The sequence below is a fragment of the Natrix helvetica genome, assembly GCF_964273705.1.
Source record: "Natrix helvetica genome assembly, contig: HAP1_SCAFFOLD_190, whole genome shotgun sequence".
Lineage (NCBI taxonomy): Eukaryota > Metazoa > Chordata > Lepidosauria > Squamata > Natricidae > Natrix > Natrix helvetica.
In genome coordinates this window covers 41,151-59,142 of record NW_028113586.1, presented here as the reverse complement: position 1 = coordinate 59,142, position 17,992 = coordinate 41,151, and the positions used below count along the sequence as shown (strand labels likewise).

The 17,992-nt window shown below is 43.7% G+C and overlaps 1 protein-coding gene across 1 annotated transcript in view; it reads left to right on the top strand.

The window, feature by feature from the left end:
- LOC309382321 (cation channel sperm-associated auxiliary subunit beta-like) overlaps positions 1-17,992 on the top strand; it is a gene marked incomplete at its 3' end in the record, with an annotated part of 67,173 nt that overhangs the window by 13,389 nt on the left and 35,792 nt on the right. The window contains exons 7-9 of the mRNA XM_081971829.1: positions 1,020-1,052; positions 3,113-3,179; positions 6,255-6,301. Of these exons, the coding sequence (XP_081827955.1) occupies positions 1,020-1,052; positions 3,113-3,179; positions 6,255-6,301 (147 nt within the window). The remainder of the gene's footprint in view (positions 1-1,019; positions 1,053-3,112; positions 3,180-6,254; positions 6,302-17,992) is intronic.

The window sequence follows — 17,992 nt, the reverse complement described above, 5'->3', positions numbered from 1 at the left end:
CTCTCTGCCTCTTCTATTAATGAACATTTTTCTTTCATGCATTTATTTTAAAGATACATAGCCTATATTTCAATTTAAGTCAGTGATCTGCTGTAAAGCTATTAACTTGTTCTCATGGCAAGTTTCTTCTGTGAACTGAAGGCAATCAAGCCTTTTCCCTCACGGCACTTCAGAACAAACAGCAGTGTAAGTGGAGCTGGTTAAAAAAAACACCACTTGAATTAGATACCAACTTTCTGGTAAGAATGTCATGATTCCAGTACAGCTTCCACTTGAAGTCTTTTAGTAAAAGGCTTTGTGGTCTAGGAATAGTTTCTATGGTATAAATGTAAGAATTCCTATGTTGGACTGCTATCTGTGGCACTCACTCTAAGAAAGTAGAAAACATTTAAGTGAAAAAAATTAACAAAGTTAACTGGATAGATAAGCAGTTGTGGTGGTGGAAAAAAACCACAAAGAATCTACAACAATGGGTTCTGTATAAATATTTGAGAGTAGAAACCTAAGAATGATGATGTAACTGCCCTCCTTTGCAATTCCAGCATCCAAACTCCTCAATTAAACCGAGTCCCCATCCCTGAAATATTTGGCAATTAAATTCTAATACAAACACAGGAGAAATGTATAATATTAGGACACAGCACTGTATCGAGGTGGTCTAAGTATTAGCAATAGCACTTAGACTTATATACTGCTTTACAGTGCTTTACATCCCTCTAAAAGTGGTTTACAGAGTCAGCATATTGCCCCCAAAATTTGGGTGCTCATTTCACTCACTTCGGAAGGATGGAAGGCTGAGTCAACCTTGAGCCTGGTGAGATTTCAACTGCCAAATTGCAGTCAGTCAGTAGTCAGCAGAAGTAGCCTGCAGTACTGCACTCTAACCACTGCGCCATTTCGACTCTTAGGTGAATATGTAATATAATAAATAATATATTTCTGCACTTGCTTTGCAAGCTTTAGAAGTTTTAATTTATTCATACATTTCTCCTTTTTCATTTTACTTTTCTTTCTTCCAGTTCAACAAACCAGCTTTATGCGGCTTTGAAATGGTGAGAAATTGCTAATATTTTTGCTACGGTCATACTCATAACATTCAATTATTTGATATGCTATTTCACAACATAATCACAAACACTTGAAAGCTTCTGACTTCTCTAAGTACTTGTTTTCAACATCTTTATTTTAAAAGAAAAAGAAAAGAGAGGAAGGTAGGGTCTTCAAAATGATACATTAGAATATACAACCAAATTATGAAATGCAGTATACTTAGTTTTCAGTACATTTTTTGACCGCAGCCTACTTCTTGGTAAGACAGAACAGTAAGGGATAGACAGTATCATTAACTGATGGATTTGTAGTTGGCTGACCAACCACACTCAGCGTGTGGTCCTTAATACAACTACATATACTTGGAGGGAAATATGCAGAGGGGTTCCTCAAGGTTGTCTCTTGAGACCAACTTCTTAATAAATGACCTAGATGAGAGGATTGAAGGGGCACTTGTCAAATTTGCAGATAACACAAAACTGGGAGGAATTGTTAACTCTTTGAAAGGCGCTTAAGATTCAGAAGGATTTGACAATTTGAGTGCTGTGCCCTATCCAGCAAGCTGCAGCTGAGTGGTGAGAAATATAAGGTCGTTCAGTGGTGAGAAATATAAGGTCGTTCACCTAAGTACAGGATTCAGTACTTAGCTTAACACTACTGTACTGTTCTGTATGGCACTGGTGAGCAACATTTGGAATACTGAATCCACTTCTGATCACTGCAATACAGAAAAAAGCCCTAGGAAGAGTACAGAGAACAACAAAGATGGCAAGGAGTCTGGAGACTAAATCCTATGAAGAATGGCTAAAGGAATTACTGTATATACATTTAGCTTCACAAAGATAAGGCTGGAGACATGATACCAGTCTTCCAAGGAGAAAGTTTCTGACAGTGAGAATGATTAATCAATAGCACAGCTTGCCTCTCAGAGTTGTGGGTGCTCCATTGTTGGAGGTTTTCAAGAAATGATTGGACAACCATTTGTCTGAGATGGTATGAAGACTCCTGCCTTGGGCAAGAAGTTGGTCTAGAAGACCTCCAAGGTTCCTTCCAACTCTATGATTCTATTAAATAACTTTTGTGAAGCCACATTGTTGTTGGGCAAGTTTGATATTCTTAATACAGAATTGATCACAATCCTATACTACACCATGACTGAGACAAGAAATGAACAGGCAATGTTCTAATAAAATTCAAGATGCCAGTTAATGTCTCCCCTTTTCTTGACATATTTCCAGTCTTGCCTGCTTTATCCCACCCTTCTGCAAGTTTATGTTGCAGTAAATATTATTGCTGAGGGTCCAAATCCAGTAGCATCTGAAGACCCACTGGTCACAAGGCCATTGTATCTGCTATAGTTACTCTTCTATGTAGAGATTACGATGGTTGCATGACTGATTTGGGAGGGATATGAGCTAGCAATTTGTAGGCATTTGGTCTCAATATTATGTTGGTTGCAAGTGTTGCTGCCATCTGTGGAGCTGTCCATTACTGGACGTAAAACAAGGATATAGTAGTAACCCTTGAACAGAAGCAAAGAGTTTAGAGATTTCTGGGTGCTGGACGAGATTTTTAAAACCTGGATCTGATAGCCCTGTTTTATATTGTAGTTTATGGCATATGTACAAGTAGTGTTCCCAATTGCCATCATTTAAGAATAAACTTTTTTTCCTTTTAATCCCTAGTAAGAGTCAAATATCCCAGTTGCATCAAGAAGGTTCTATGCATGCATTTCTTATTATGTGGCCTATGCTTTTTTTATTAACCATGATTGGTTAATTCCATTTTATTCTTGAATTACTAGATTTACTCTTCCATAATAGTGTTATAATGATGGTCTCTCCTGTTAATTGCCGTTGTCACCAGAACTGCAACTAGAGATCCTGGGTTGTCATCTAACCTTGCTGGCATTTGATAATCCTAACATCTATCTTCCTCAGCTTCACTTGCGGCAGAAGGAAAATGAAATTCAGATAAAGTGGGGCCAATCGTATATAATACTTACATACATCATGTTCCAATCTATATGTTAAGTATTTATTTCACATTTTGATTTCTACAGAATGATTATTATGAAGCAAAAATCTGGTATAATCGTCAGTGTTTAGCTAATAGAGAAGCCTATGAAGGTAAGGAAAGCAGATTTTCCAGCAGTAAAATGTATGATGCACAAAGGTATATGCAAAACAGTAAATGAGAATTATATTATTGGTGCTTTTTAAGTGATTGTTGTGATATATGTCTACAACTTTGTAAGGATTTAGTAATAAAGACACTATAGCTGAACCCACTAATAAGTATTTCATGAGGTTATCAAAGAATGAACAGTAAACTCACACATAGTTGAGTTTAAGGATAGAACTTCAAATAGCCCACACCTTTAGTTTTTCAGTGATAATCATTGGCATTTAATGTTAGCTCTGAAAATTGTGTCAGTCAATGATGTTGTGTCAGAATCAAGATAGTGACCATAGTTACATTTTAAATTTTTGACACACACATTTGCAACATATACATGGAACTGAAATAAATGGCTTCTCTATACCTGTTCATTTAACAACTGGGTCACTCTATTCCTCGTCTGCTGAATTTTTTGACCTATTACTTTTTTTAAAAAAAACTCAAAATGTGCCGTATTTGGTTTTATTTTAGCGCAAAGCAGGACCCCACAGCTATGAACTGTAACCATATAAATTTAGCATTTTTTATTTAGCATTTTTATCTACTACAAAAACTTATCATTTTTATCTACTAGGCCAATGTGACTTGTTAGCATGTTGTCATTAGGAAGAAAAAAACTGGGATTAGAGTAATGCAGGAGTGCATAAGCTCTATGTGCTTGAGCTACACTGGATGTTTGGAAGATTCCTTCCAAAAGTGGATAGAATTTATTTTGCAAGAGGGCAATGTTGAGGTGTTAAAACTTGAGCAGGGTTGAAGCAGAGGTGGGTTGCTCCCGGTTCAGCCCTAATTGGGTGAATCGGTAGTAGCAGCGGTGGGATATTCTGCCCACAAGCTTGGACGGTTCTGCGCATGCGCAGAAGTGTTGCGTTCGTCCACAAGCAAACCGGTAATAAAAAAAAATTGGCAACCCACCACTGAGTTGAAGCAAATATTATGCTCCTTAAATCCCCCTATAATTGAAAAAAAAATGGAAGGGGCCCTAAGTACTGCCATGAAGATGCTGATAATCCTCTGGCCTCACATTTTATATCCCGGTATAACCTCAGTATTAATACCGTGTTTCCCCAAAAATAAGACAGAGTCTTATTTTCTTTTTACACACAAAATATGGCTTGGGCCTTATTATGAGGGGAGGGTTTATTGTTTTGAGGTTGCCGGGTGGCTGCTCTCTTGCGAGCGGGCTCCCAAAGAGCCGGGCACAGCCTCATGGGGGAATGGCTGTGTTGCACTGTCGCAGCAGCACAACAAAGCAGCCATGAAGCGGCCACACTCATGAGCAACCACCCGAGAAACCCACTTTCCAGCACCATTCACTGACCTAGGGGTATTGCCAAGCCACGTGAGCGCCTTTTCACCGCCCGGCTCCTGTGGCTTGGTTCCTTCGAAATGCCAGTGAATGACGCTCTGCATGGCTGGAGAGGGGGTTGCGCGAGCCAGGAGACCTCCGCATGATTTTTTCTGTAGCTTCCAAACCGAGTCTTCCGGCAGTGGCCGCTCTGAGCGTACGCTCTATGGCTGTGGGCCAGCTTCCAGCAGAGCATGCAACCATAGAGCGTACGCCCAGAGCGGCCACTGCCAGAAGACTTGGTTTGGAAGCCGCAGAAAAAGCCATGCAGCGATGGCAGCAGAGGTCCCCTGGCTCTGCAGAGAGAGCTGGACCAGGGCATCATGAGGCTGGGAGGCGCGCGAGTGAGAGTGCAACAGCCGCTCGTGCAATCCCCCTCTCCAGCTGTGCAGAGTGCCATTCACTGCCATTTCGAAGGTGCCAACCCACGACAGCCACGCGGCGGCGAACAGACACTCACACAACTTGGTGATACCCATAGGTCAGTGAATGACGCTGTGTCCGGCTGGAAAGGGAGTTTGTCGGATGGCTGCTCATGAGTGTGCTCATTTCATGGCTGCTGTGTTGCGCTGCTGCGACAGCGCAACACAGCCATTCACCCATGAGGCTGTGCCCGGCTCTTTGGCAGCCCACTTGCAAGAGAGCAGCCACCCGGCAACCCCCCTCTTTAGCTGGGCACAGAGCCGCTCACCAACCTAGCGGTATCCCAAAGGAACTAAGCAACGCGATCACCTTTGCCTCCCCACCGGTTCCTGCGGCTTGGCACCTTCGGGATACCACTGCCTGGCCGGAGGTGGGGGGGCTGTCCAGGGGGCTTATTTGTGGGGGAGGGCTTATATTTTTGCCCACCAGAAAAATGTGGCATGGCCTTATTATCAGGACACGTCGTAATTTCAGGGAAACATGGTATAAGCCCAGTAATGTTGCAATACTTGGAATATAGTACCACAATGTAAAATATTTTGACCCAGCATAGAAAAAAAAAAAAGAAATTTCTCATTCACAAGTTTGGTTTCCTAAACCAAAAGAGCAAAAAATGCTTTACTCTATTTAATAATCATACTTATAATGGATGTAAACCTTTCTTTCTATAGAGTATTTCATACACAATATTTAGTTGTAATATTAAAGTGTTGGACAGATCCAAATTCAAGGTCACTCCCAGTCATGGAAGTTCATGATGCTTTCAGCTCGTATTTGAAAGATAGACTAGTATATAACACACTTCAAACTTTTTCAGAAAGTTTTATGCAACAAAATATATAATAGCCACAAATACGATCCCATTAACCTAATTTAAATGGTTTGTACAGTCGAGGAAAGCTTTTCTGCCAAATATTTTAGTTCATTATACATTAATAATTAATAATTGATATTTGATGCTAAAAAGTATGGAGTATGAAAATGCTACAACGCTACTGATAATTTTATTTATTAAATTTTTAAGCTATCCATCCTCCCTATAACATGACTCTGGGTGAGGTGATTATTCAAAAGTGAATTACACATCAAAAGATTTCTAAAAACAAGTCTCAGAAAGTCATGTCAATTTGCGATACCTCGCTTTTTAAAAGAAAGAAACGACATTTTCTGCAATTGTTCACATGTAACTAGATGTGTACATCTTTGTACTTTAGAAATGTAAGCAATTAGATGCACTTCCTTTTTCTTCTAGCGGATTATGTCAGTCTCACATTCAACAAAGATAAGTCATTGAGTCAGGTAAGACAAATAATGACCATTTTTATCATGGCTTGCTCTATTTTGTTCAATATAGAAGCTGACCCAGGAACATCATACAGAGGATTGACCACAATGTCCATAAAAATCCAATTTTAGTAATTGATAACCATGCAGAGTCATTTCTGCCACTGCTGGAGAGAAGGTTTGATGCTATGTGGGAAGGAAGGAAAGAAAGAAAAAGGAGAGGGAGGAGAGAGGGAGGGGAGGGGGAGGGACGGAACAAGGGATATATATCAACCAGTTGCCAAGCATTTGAATTTTGATGACATAGTCAAGGAGATGCTGCAAAAGCCGTAATTGTGAAAGTCATGTCACAGTTTTCAGTGCCATTGTAACTTTGAATGGTCACTAAATGAACTGTTGTAAGTCGAGGACTTACAACTATTTACTAAAATCTAACCTATTTGCTAAACTATAAATTACGTTATGAGACGTTAGCAAGAATACTCAGACAGAAGAGATGGGAAAGGGCATTGGTACTTACTTGAGACGCCACTTCTCCTAGGGTGGAGGCAGCATCTAGACTGGGTTAACCTTCATCCAATCATATTGAGGACTGGGTCTTGTAACAAATTTTAAACTCCGCCCCTTGTTGCTAGGTAGATCCAGCTTTTGACGAAGAAATGTAGTAGACCCAGTGCGTTATCGCCGTTAAATAGAACATACCTGTACCCTTTCCATCTTGACTTGCCGACTCCATAGGGTACACCCATTCCCTGACAGAACAAACACGACTTTTTTTTTTAATTCAACATGTAACAACCAGAAACAAATAACAATACGTAAGGCAAAGGTTAGAGACCACACATTCCCACCAGGGAGGGGCTGGATGCTGCCTCCACCCTAGGAGAAGAGGCATCTCAGGTAAGTACCAAAGCCCTTTCTCCCTAGTGGTGGAGGCAGCATCCAGACTGGAACGTACCAAATCCTAGGTGTCCCAGGGTGGGCCTAAGATTGTGGCAAAGGAGCATCAGCCCCAATCACCGATTGCAGTACCCTGCGACCAAATGCCGCCTCCGCTGATGCAAAGGAATCCATTTTATAATGTTTGATAAATGCATTGGGTGTAGCCCAGGTGGCCGCCCTACAGATTTCCTGCAGTGACGCCTGAGCCGCCCATGCTGCTGATGTTGAAGCGCTTCTGGTAGAATGCGCTGTGACCCTGGCAGGTGCTGGAAGAGATTGAGACTGGTATGCTGTGGAGATGCAGGCCTTTAACCACCTGCCTATGGTAGGGGCCGAGACCTTGTTGCCCAGTGAAGTGGGCTGAAAGGAGACAAACAGAGCATCGGATTTCCAAGTTGCAGCTGAACGTTGTAAGTAGATCTCAAGGGCCCTCCTGACGTCCAAGGTGTGCCACTTGTGTTCCAGAGGATGGGTCGGATGGGGACAGAAGTTCGGGAGAACAACCTCCTGAGTCCTATGGAAGCAGGAGCACACCTTTGGAACGAAGGAGGGGTCCAGGCGCAAGACCACCCGGTCTGTATGGAAAATGCACAGCTCTTTCCTGGACGAAAGAGCCTGCAACTCCGAAATACAACTTGCTGAGGTTATGGCCACCAGAAAGGATACCTTTAGAGATAGAAACCTGAGTGACACCTCCTGCAGAGGTTCAAAGGGAGCCTCGGTCAAGGCTTCAACGACCTTGGTCAAATCCCAGGAAGGGTATCTATGAACTGCAGGGGGCTTAAGATTGGACGCCCCCCTGAGAAAACTACGTACCATGGGCAGCTGAGCCAGGGAAGGGGACCCCTTGCAAGCGAAAACTGATGAAATGGCTGCCACTTGTCTTCAGATGGTGTTTGGTGCCAGCCCCTTATCCAACCCTTCCTGTAGGAACTCTAATAGCTGTGGTATCGTGACCCTGATTGGGTCCAAGGTCTTACCCGCACACCAAGTACAGAAAATTCTCCAGGTAGCATTGTATATTCTATCAGTGGACGGGCACCTGGCGGCCTGAATAGTTGCAATAACCTTGGGAGAGAAATTGTCACCCCTCAGGATGCCCCGCTCAAACGCCAGGCGGTCAACTGGAACCACTGTGGGTCTGGATGTTCCAGCGACCCCTGACGGAGCGATATCCTGTCCCGAGGTATTCTCCAGGGCCTGTCCACTGAAAGAGTTCGCAGATCGGCGAACCAAGTCCTGCGAGGCCAGTATGGAGCTACCAACACCACCTTGGCCTTCTCCCTCAGAACCTTCTGAATGACCCTGGGCAAAAGGGGTAGAGGCGGGAAGGCATATAGGAGGCCTGTAGGCCATGAGCACCTCAGGGCATCCACCCCCTCTGACCGATACACCGGGTACTGGGAGAAAAACCTGGGAAGGTGGCTGTTCTGTGGGGTGGCAAAGAGGTCTATCACAGGCATACCAAACCTGTCCACAATGTCCTGGAAAATTGAGGGGTGGAGTTGCCACTCGGCATTGTCCAGAGTCTCGCGACTGAGCCAGTCTGCCTATACATTCTCCACCCCAGAGATGTGTTCTGCGGTGAGGGACAACAAGTGCTTTTTCGCCCAAAGGCCCAGTCTCATGGCTTCGTCCATGAGGGCTCGAGATTTGGTGCCCCCTTGACAGTTTATGTGAGCCTTTGCTGATACGTTGTCCGTGAGCACCAACACATGTCTTCCCGTCACCCCTGAGAGGAACTGACGGAGGGCCAGATGGACCGCCCTCAACTCTAGCCAGTTGATATTGTGTGTTCTGGCTACCTGGTCCCACTGGCCCTGCGCTACCTGCGTTTGAAAGGTAGCACCCCAGCCGAAGAGGCTGGCATCCGTGGTAACAGTTAGGAAGTCCTGATCCTTGAAAAGAAGACCCTTTGAAATTGCTGGAGACGTCCACCAACTGAGCGAATGTCTGACTTCCGCCAGGACCAGGACCTTGGCCAGGGAGCAGCTCACGAGTTTCCTCTGAAACGGCAAGAGGAACCATTGTAGGCGTCATGAGTGTAACCGAGCCCACGGGACAATTCCAATGGCTGACACCATGGTACCCAGCAATTTAGATAGAGAAGCCAAGGAGCACCTGTGTGCCATGGCCGCCTGGCTTGCTAAGGCTCTAATATTGTCCTGCCTCTCACGAGACAAGTACACCTGGCATACCTCTGTATCAATCAACGCTCCCAAGTGCACCAACCTGGTGGAAGGATGTAGATTACTCTTGGGTACATTGATGGAAAAACCGTGTTCCTGAAGTGCCTGCATAGTGGACGCAAGGTCCCTTCGTGCCTGACGTGGGGATGAAGATTAGATAAGTATGTCATCCAGGTAGGCCTGGAGATGAATAGGCACTTCCCTGAGAGTCGCAATCAAGGCAGCCAGGATCTTTGTAAAGACCCGAGGGGCTGAAGATAGACCAAAGGGGAGGGCAGTGTATTGAAAATGATGACCTGAATACTCAAAACGAAGGAACTGTCTATGCTGTGGTAGAATAGGGACATGGAGGTAGGCCTCCGTTAAGTCAATGGAACACAACAAGTCTCCCTGTCTGATGGAGTTCCGAATAATATGTAAGGAATGCATTTTGAAACGCTTGTAACAAACAAACCGGTTTAATCTTTTAAGATCCAAAATAGCTCTCCAGCCCCCCGAGGCCTTTGGAATGACAAAGAGGATGGAATAAAACCCCAGCCCACGTTCATCGGCCGGAACCGGTTGTATGGCCGAAATGTCAAGTAGATGTTGGATGGCCTCCAACATGAGACGCCTGCGAGCTGGGTTGGAGGAAACTGGGCAGGTGTAGGGTTAATTGATTAATCAGTAGTTAACCACATTGATTAAATCAGTCAAAATCCACATTCCTTCCTTCTTAATCCTTGGCTCTTAATCTCCTATGCTCACAAGAAAAGAGACAATGGAATGTACACATAGACATCACATTCCATGCAGCAAAATATTAACTAGTAGTCATGAAGTGCCCATGAAGTGATCATGAGGTGTCCATGAGGAAAGCATGCATTTGTAAACCAATAGTTGCCAAGTGTATTTTCTGTCCAATGAGCTTTTACTATTCTGAGAAGTTTGACAATAAAAGGGAGCCCCGAACCATGTTCTGGGTGGGTGCCCTTCGGGGTGCCTTCCATCGGGTGGCCTTCCCAGCACAACCTTACTCCTGTCTGCGTCTGCTTTTCTACGTCACCAACATCTGGTGACCCCGACGTGATGCCCTCCTACTCATTCGGCCGGACGAGCCCAGGTGCACCACAGCGAATTTCGCTCCCAATTTTTAGTGAGTATGAAGGGGGAACTGTCAGCTCCGCAGAAGGTTCATGCAACAAAGCTGCAGTAATGAAGTGACAGGAGTTAGTCTACGTAAGTTAGTCTACTTAGTAGGTGAAATAGGTTGTCAATGTCCCTGGTATCCCGAGGCTGGAACCTGGGAATTAGGGGACTGGATAAAAATTGGAAAACAATTTCATATTTATTGTTGTGGAAACAATGCAGGGATATAATAGAGAAGATGAGGAATCATAAATTTGACTTCAAGGCACCCTCCTCTTCGTTCTATTCCCTCCCAGAGGAGGAATTTGCTCTCCCTCCTTATTTTCAATTAGCTTTACCGGCTGCAAATACATTGAGGCCAGTAGAACCTAGTTCCCTTACTGCTCCAATATAAATTGTCTCTACAAAGGAGCCAATTGGAGCAGTTCGAGCAGGATTTCTAGAAGAAGAAGAAAAGAAATCTCACAGGACAAGAACTTGCAGGAGGGCTTCAAGCCTTCCCAGTGGGACAAACAGTTTCTAATGGTTATAAAAGTAAATACAAAGTGGCAAGCCCGGCTAGGACGAAGTGAGCCCCACATCTGAGCGGGATCATGGGAAGCGGTAGCTCGCGGATGGCCACAGAAATCCCCCTAGGGGAGCTGTTGGGGGCCTGGGACGAAAAGGCAAATGCCTGTCCTGGCCAGAATGAAAAGAAAGGAAGCAAAACAGATATGTAGAAAAATGAGCTTTGCTGAAAGATGATGCAGGAAAATTAATTTGGCTATATAAAGGTACTTATATAGGGGTTGCTACAAAGAAGAGGGAGTCAAACTATTCTCCAAGGCACCTGAGGGTAGAACAAGAAGCTATGGGTGGAAACTAATCAAGGAGAGAAGCAACTTAGAACTGAGGAGAAATTTCCTGACAGTTAGAACAATTCATCAGTGGAACAGCTTGCCTCCAGAAGTTGTGAATGCCCCAACACTGGAAGTCTTTAAGAAGATGTTGGATAGCCATCTGTCTGAAACGGTATAGGGTTTTCTTGCCTAGGCAGGGGATTGCACTAGAAGACCTCGAAGGTCCCTTCCAACTCTACTATTGTATTGTATTGTATTGCAGTGACGTGCGGTGAGGTTTATGGCTGGTGAGGCACTGACACAGTGGTGGGTTTCAAATATTTTTAGACTTGTAGACTTCAACTCCCAGAATTCCACAGCCAGGCATGCTCAGTTCTGATTTAAAACGACAGCATTTGTTTTTCTCCTTTGCGAAATAAGTTTGCTTTTTTCATTTTCTTTTTCTTCTCCCTTCCCCTCCTTCCTCCCTCTCTCCCTTCCTCCTCCTCTCTCAAACACACACACGCACACACAGAAGTTGGATTGGACTATCCTACCCCCTTCCCTCTCTCACTCACTCTCAAACAAACACACATATACACAAAAGTTGGATTGGATATCTTTTCCAGTGGCTTGAAAGCAGCTCCTCTGCCATCCCCCCATTCCCCTGCTGCCTTCCCCAAACACCTTCACCATTGCAAATACAGCCTGCTGTCTGGATGGGAAATGCCTGGAATGAAATAAAGCCCACTCACTCACCTCCTGCTGGCAGGCTGGGGTGAGAGGCGAGGCAGAGAAGCCGGAGGGGAGCTGATCCAAGCCTTCCAAAAGAAAGAGGCTGGGGGAAAGTGTGTATGCATGGCTCTTTGCCTGGCTTCCATGGATGACTCTGCTTAACTGTTTAAAAAAGCCTCTAAAAAGCGCCCTCTACTATGAGGCAGGAGAACTGCGTGCCTCCCCTAGGTCAGAATTTTTTAGGCTTTTAACCCTTGCTTAACTCTGCTCGAGTGATCATAAAACACCTAAAGTCAGACTAGATGAGGCATGCAGTTCTCCTGCCTCCTAGTAGAGGCCGCTTTTTAGAGGCTTTTTTTAACAGTTAAGCAGAGTCATCCATGGTGAGGCTGTGCCTCACTTGCCTCACCTGACTGCACGTCACTGTTGTATTGTGTAAAAGAAAAGGGAAAATGTTGTGGTTTCTTCTTTTTTTTTTCTCTTGTCTGTCTCTTTCTGTCTTCTATGCAACCACGTGGTTTGTTTGTTAAGAATTGAGCCTTCCCTCATTTAACATATTTGTGCTGGGAATGACTAGGATGTGTAAACCTGAGAGGTCTCTCCCCCCCCTCTTATTTTCTCCTTGTCTTTGTGTAAATGTGTATGTCTAAGACTTTGTGCACCCTCAAGGTAATTTTAACTAAAATGTCTCCAATCTGAAAAGACAAGAATTCTAAATTGTTCAAAGAAAGAAAAGAGTAAACTGGGACAAATTGCCTTCGCTCAGTTTTTGGGGCCCAGAAAACTGAGTGAAGGGGGATGGGAATCTTTACTTTGTTTCTGTTTGGCCAGCAGAAACAGAGTACAGAGAAGTTTTTTTCCCTTCCTTCCTTCCCTATAACTTAAAGTAACAACCCAGGAAATGTTTTAAATTCATTTGCAAGAAAAGTTTCATCCTTGCATTTATTGTGTGTCTAAATGATTTTACCTGTTCATTTCTTTCCTGAAGCATGTGAATCCAGACCCCATTTCTCATCTGTGATATCCCCATAATGTTTATCTGTTTATCTGTTTAGTAACTGATGGTTTTATTTTTCAAACTCTGCCTGCAAGCTATCTACCCCCCCACGCCCCTCCCTTACCTCTAATCCTCCAACAATGCCTTTTCTGTGGGGGAGGGAACCTTGTTCTCATGTGTTTCAGCCCTAGAAGATTGTACTCTTCAGGTGAGTATAGATTTTTTTCCCCTTTTGGGGGGAGGAGGAGAGTGTTGCCTTGTGTGTGCATGTATGAAATGAAGGAAATTCCTACTAAAGGTTTGCCTTCAACCTGAGTAAAAAAGAACCTCTGCACATTTATCTGGCCAACCTACTCTATTGGTCCTAAAGTAGAAACTTGGCTTCCAGGAGACAGTTTTGATTTAGCTTTTGTCAACAAATTTGCTGATTTTCTGGCCACCATCAGATGAATCAAGGGCCCCACCCAGATGCAAACGATGTGTTAATGAAAGTCTCCATACATCTTGGTCTTTAAAACTATGCCAGAAATTGCTGGGAGACCAAGATAGGGTTTGGATCTTTAAAAATATGCCAGCGTGTGCTGGGAGCGCCAACCTAGAACCCTGACTGAATGCAAACGATGTGTGGACAAACATCTCTGTACATTGTTTCTATACATCTTGATATTTAAAAATGCCAGCGCGTGCTGGGATATCAAGATAGAATTTGGATCTTTAAAAATTAGCCAGCGTCTGTTGGTAGATCCAACTTAATTAGAAACGAACACCCCAGGGCAGAGACAGGCATTAACTATCTAGTGCTTAAGGAGATAGAACAGCTGGGTCACTTCAAGCAAAAGTAAGAAATTTAGCAGGTAACAAAAAGGTAAAGCCTGTCTGAATGGAAGACCTAGGTAATTAGACTTGATTAATTTGATGTAATGTCTGTTAAGAAATTCTTAGGTGTGCATCTCCCACAGGCCTGAAAGTGTTGTTCCATGGTATTTGTGCATCTATGTGTGTGTGTGTGACCATTTCCAGACCTGGAGGGAAGTTGAGATCCTTTAATAATAGAAAATGGAGCTCATTGGCTTATGTACAGCTCCCTGAAATAATTGTAATAACTGCCTTGCATGAAGAAAGAATGAAATGGGATTTTTGTATGTGAAATTAATGATTGCAGTGCAAATGTGAGTATGTTGATGGTAAAAGTTGGTATGAATGTAGTTTGATTCTCTTTCATATAAAGAAGCAGTAAGTTGCAAGGTTGTTTAATGGTATGTGTGTGTATGCATGTGTGTTATCATTTCCAAACCTGAAGGGAGGGTGAGATCCTCTAATAAAAGAAAATGAAGCTTGGTGGCTTGTGAAAAAAGCTTCCTGAAATACTTATGATTGGTTGGCATGAGCAAGCATGAAGGTCTGATTGCAGTATGAATGTGAGTATATGTCCCTGATGCCCCAGGGAGTGATAAGTAAATGGATCCAGAGATCCACGTGATTGCCTGTGTGAATTCCCCCCCTCTTCCTTCTGGGTCATTCCTTGGAGGGAAGCAGGAAAGGCGGGGAGAATGAGTGTCTGTTCATTTTTACCATGAGTGTGTGTATACCTGTGAATGCCTCTGTGCATTCCCCCCCTCCTTCTTTCCCTCCTTCCTTTGGATCATTAAAGGTGGCTGAAATTTTTCTGCTCACTTTAACTATTTTTTTTTCCCTCTCTCTTCTGAGAAATGTAAAGTAAATGGGTGATCTGTTGTGATCTGTCATCTGCATATAAAAGTTATGCAGTTACATTTCTTTGTCTGCTCTGAATACAATTTTGATTTTTCTTTTCTCCTGGAAATATCTTCATGTTACAATTGATAATTTCATTTGGGCTATTCCGCAAAAAGGAGAGGCCACAAAACATATTATAAATCCTTGTATTAGGACATTTGCTGTCATGGGCCTGCACTCTACTTTAAAAACAGATAATGGTCCAGCATATTGTAGTAAACTCTTTGCTGAATTTTGTGAGAAATGGCAAGTTAAACACATTTTTGGCATTCCCTATAATTCCACAGAGCAGGCTATTGTAGAACGAGCTAATCACACCCTAAAATCAGCTTTGGAAAAACATAAAAAAAAACGGGGGGAAATCCCATAGGCCTTCCTGGGAAACAGGAATGGCTGAACAAAGTTCTATTCACACTAAATTATCTTAATATAAACATTTTTATCTATCTTAATATAAAAAATTTATCTACTCCAGTGGATAATCACTTTGGCCATAGAACGAGTCATCCTCAGCCAAAAGTAATGTATAGATTGTTATCTAACCCTGAATGGCATGGTCCGGTTCCTCTGTTAACATGGGGACGAGGATATGCTGCTGTGTTTGCTCCAACAGGACCTGTGTGGATTCCAGTGCGGTGTGTAAAATCTCGGAAGAAACATAATCCAATTTGGGGACAGATTAAGGCTTTGTCTGCTCAAGCCAGTCAGTTGTTACAAGATCAGAACGTGGAACCAACACCAAAGAACTTTTTAGTGGCTGCTTTTTCTTGCTTAAATTCAAACTCTCTCACTATTGTAGTGTGTCTATTTTATACATGTCTTTTCCCTCCAACTTTGGCAACGCTATCCCCACAGGATGGCATTCCAGAACAAGGACTTTGGGACCAAAATCGCTTTCTGTGGGATGTTCAAAATGTTTCAAGAATAGTTAACAGAACTGACTGTTGGATTTGTATGCATGTTCCTACACACACAAAAGGAGGACTCATGGTACATGCAGTGCCTTTTAACAAAACTGGCTGGATACAACATCCTTGGATAAGATGGAATACTGGAAAACGAACATAATAGCTATACAACTTTAGCGATTGGAAGTAGAATTCAGGAGAAGGCAACATATTGTTGGGAATATACTAATACCACTAGCAATAAGAATACTTTGTATGTAGGAAAATATCCATATTGTGACAAAACATTTGTGTTGTACAACCCCATAACATGTAATGACTCACATTTGAATCAAACTTTTGTTGAACATCTTACAAATTATACTGAATTTGGCTGTACAAATCAAATCACGGGAGGTTGTCCGATAGCACAGGGGTGTCCTACTATATTACAAAGCATCGAAACAAATGGTTTACACTTATGTAATTTAGTAAGAGCTATGGTTAAACAATTGGTATCAGAAAATAACCACACCACAAATACATTAGATAACATCTGGATGTTATGTGGAAGAAGAGCGTATCAACGTATTCCTGCATGGTGGTCTGGTCAAACAGATCGTCCACCAAAGGGAAGACTGAGAAATCACAGAGAATCATGTCAATTTGTTGCTGTTGCTGCATTCAATGTGTACCTACATTAATAACAATGTTTCGGCCCAGAATTCGACCTCATAGACGCAACGAAACGTATGTGTGCAAATTGTTAAAACAAAATGAATTAAAATAAAAGAAAGGAGGAAATGTAGGGTTAATTGATTAATCAGTAGTTAACCACATTGATTAAATCAGTCAAAATCCACATTCCTTCCTTCTTAATCCTTGGCTCTTAATCTCCTATGCTCACAAGAAAAGAGACAATGGAATGTACACATAGACATCACATTCCATGCAGCAAAATATTAACTAGTAGTCATGAAGTGCCCATGAAGTGATCATGAGGTGTCCATGAGGAAAGCATGCATTTGTAAACCAATAGTTGCCAAGTGTACTTTCTGTCCAATGAGCTTTTACTATTCTGAGAAGTTTGACAATAAAAGGGAGCCCCGAACCATGTTCTGGGTGGGTGCCCTTCGGGGTGCCTTCCATCGGGTGGCCTTCCCAGCACAACCTTACTCCTGTCTGCGTCTGCTTTTCTACGTCACCAACAGGCAGGCCCTGTAGGAACTGGGGGGGTTGGAGATAAACTCAAGGGCAAGCCCTTGCCTAACTGTGGTTCTGACCCATTCGTCAGAGGTGGTAGCCTCCCAAACGTGGGCGAACCTGGCTAACCTACCTCCGATGGGATAACTGGATGCGGAGGGGTCTAGGTTCTACGATAGTAGCGACCCCCCCCTCCTCGAAAGGGCCGCCTGGCAGATTTCCCCGTTGGGAACGGTCAGGTTGAGACCTCTACCTGGGGGCATAGCCTCCCCTATACCCTTGGGTCCCATAGTCCACCCCCCGAAAGGAGGAACCATATTCTTGGTTCTGAAATGACGAACCGGGTTCCTGGCTCCGAAAGGAGGATCGCCTGGAATAAGGTGACTGGCGGTTAAAGCCCTTCTTCGGGGCAGAGGGAAGGACCTTCCTTTTTTCTTTATTTTCGATCAGGAAGGGATCCAAGGCGTCCCCGAAAAGATACCCCCCCTTGAAGGGGGCAGAAGCCAGCTTCCACTTGTGGCGAGCATCGGCCTGCCACTGACGAAGCCACAGCAATCTCCTGGAAGCCACAGATGAGGCCCTGGCCCTGGCCACGAACCTGGCGGAGGTTAGGGTAGCATCAGACCCAAATTGAATTGCAGCCACCAGCTTGGCAACGTCCTGGTGGGCCCTGATATCAGAGACAGGGATGTGCTGCTGCAGTTCTTGGAGCCACAGTAGACAAGGGCGGATAAAGAAGGAAGCTGTAGTGGCAGCCTTTACCGCCCAGGCAGCCGCCTGATGACCCCTTTGTAGGGTCAGGTCTGCTTTCTTCTCCTCTGGTTTGAGGACGTCTTCCGGTGCCCCTGGCATGTGTGCCGGTGTGTATAGGGCGATCACCAGAGCATCAATTGGAGGAACAGGAAGGAACTGGGCTAGCTCGTTGGCAAAATTAAAGAATTTCCTATCAGTGGCCGATGGGTTAGGCCCTGAGGTAGGAGTAGCCCACTGTTTCTGGATCGTGTCCACAAATACTTTAGGCATTGGAATGGTGTCAGTCGGGGGCGCTTGTT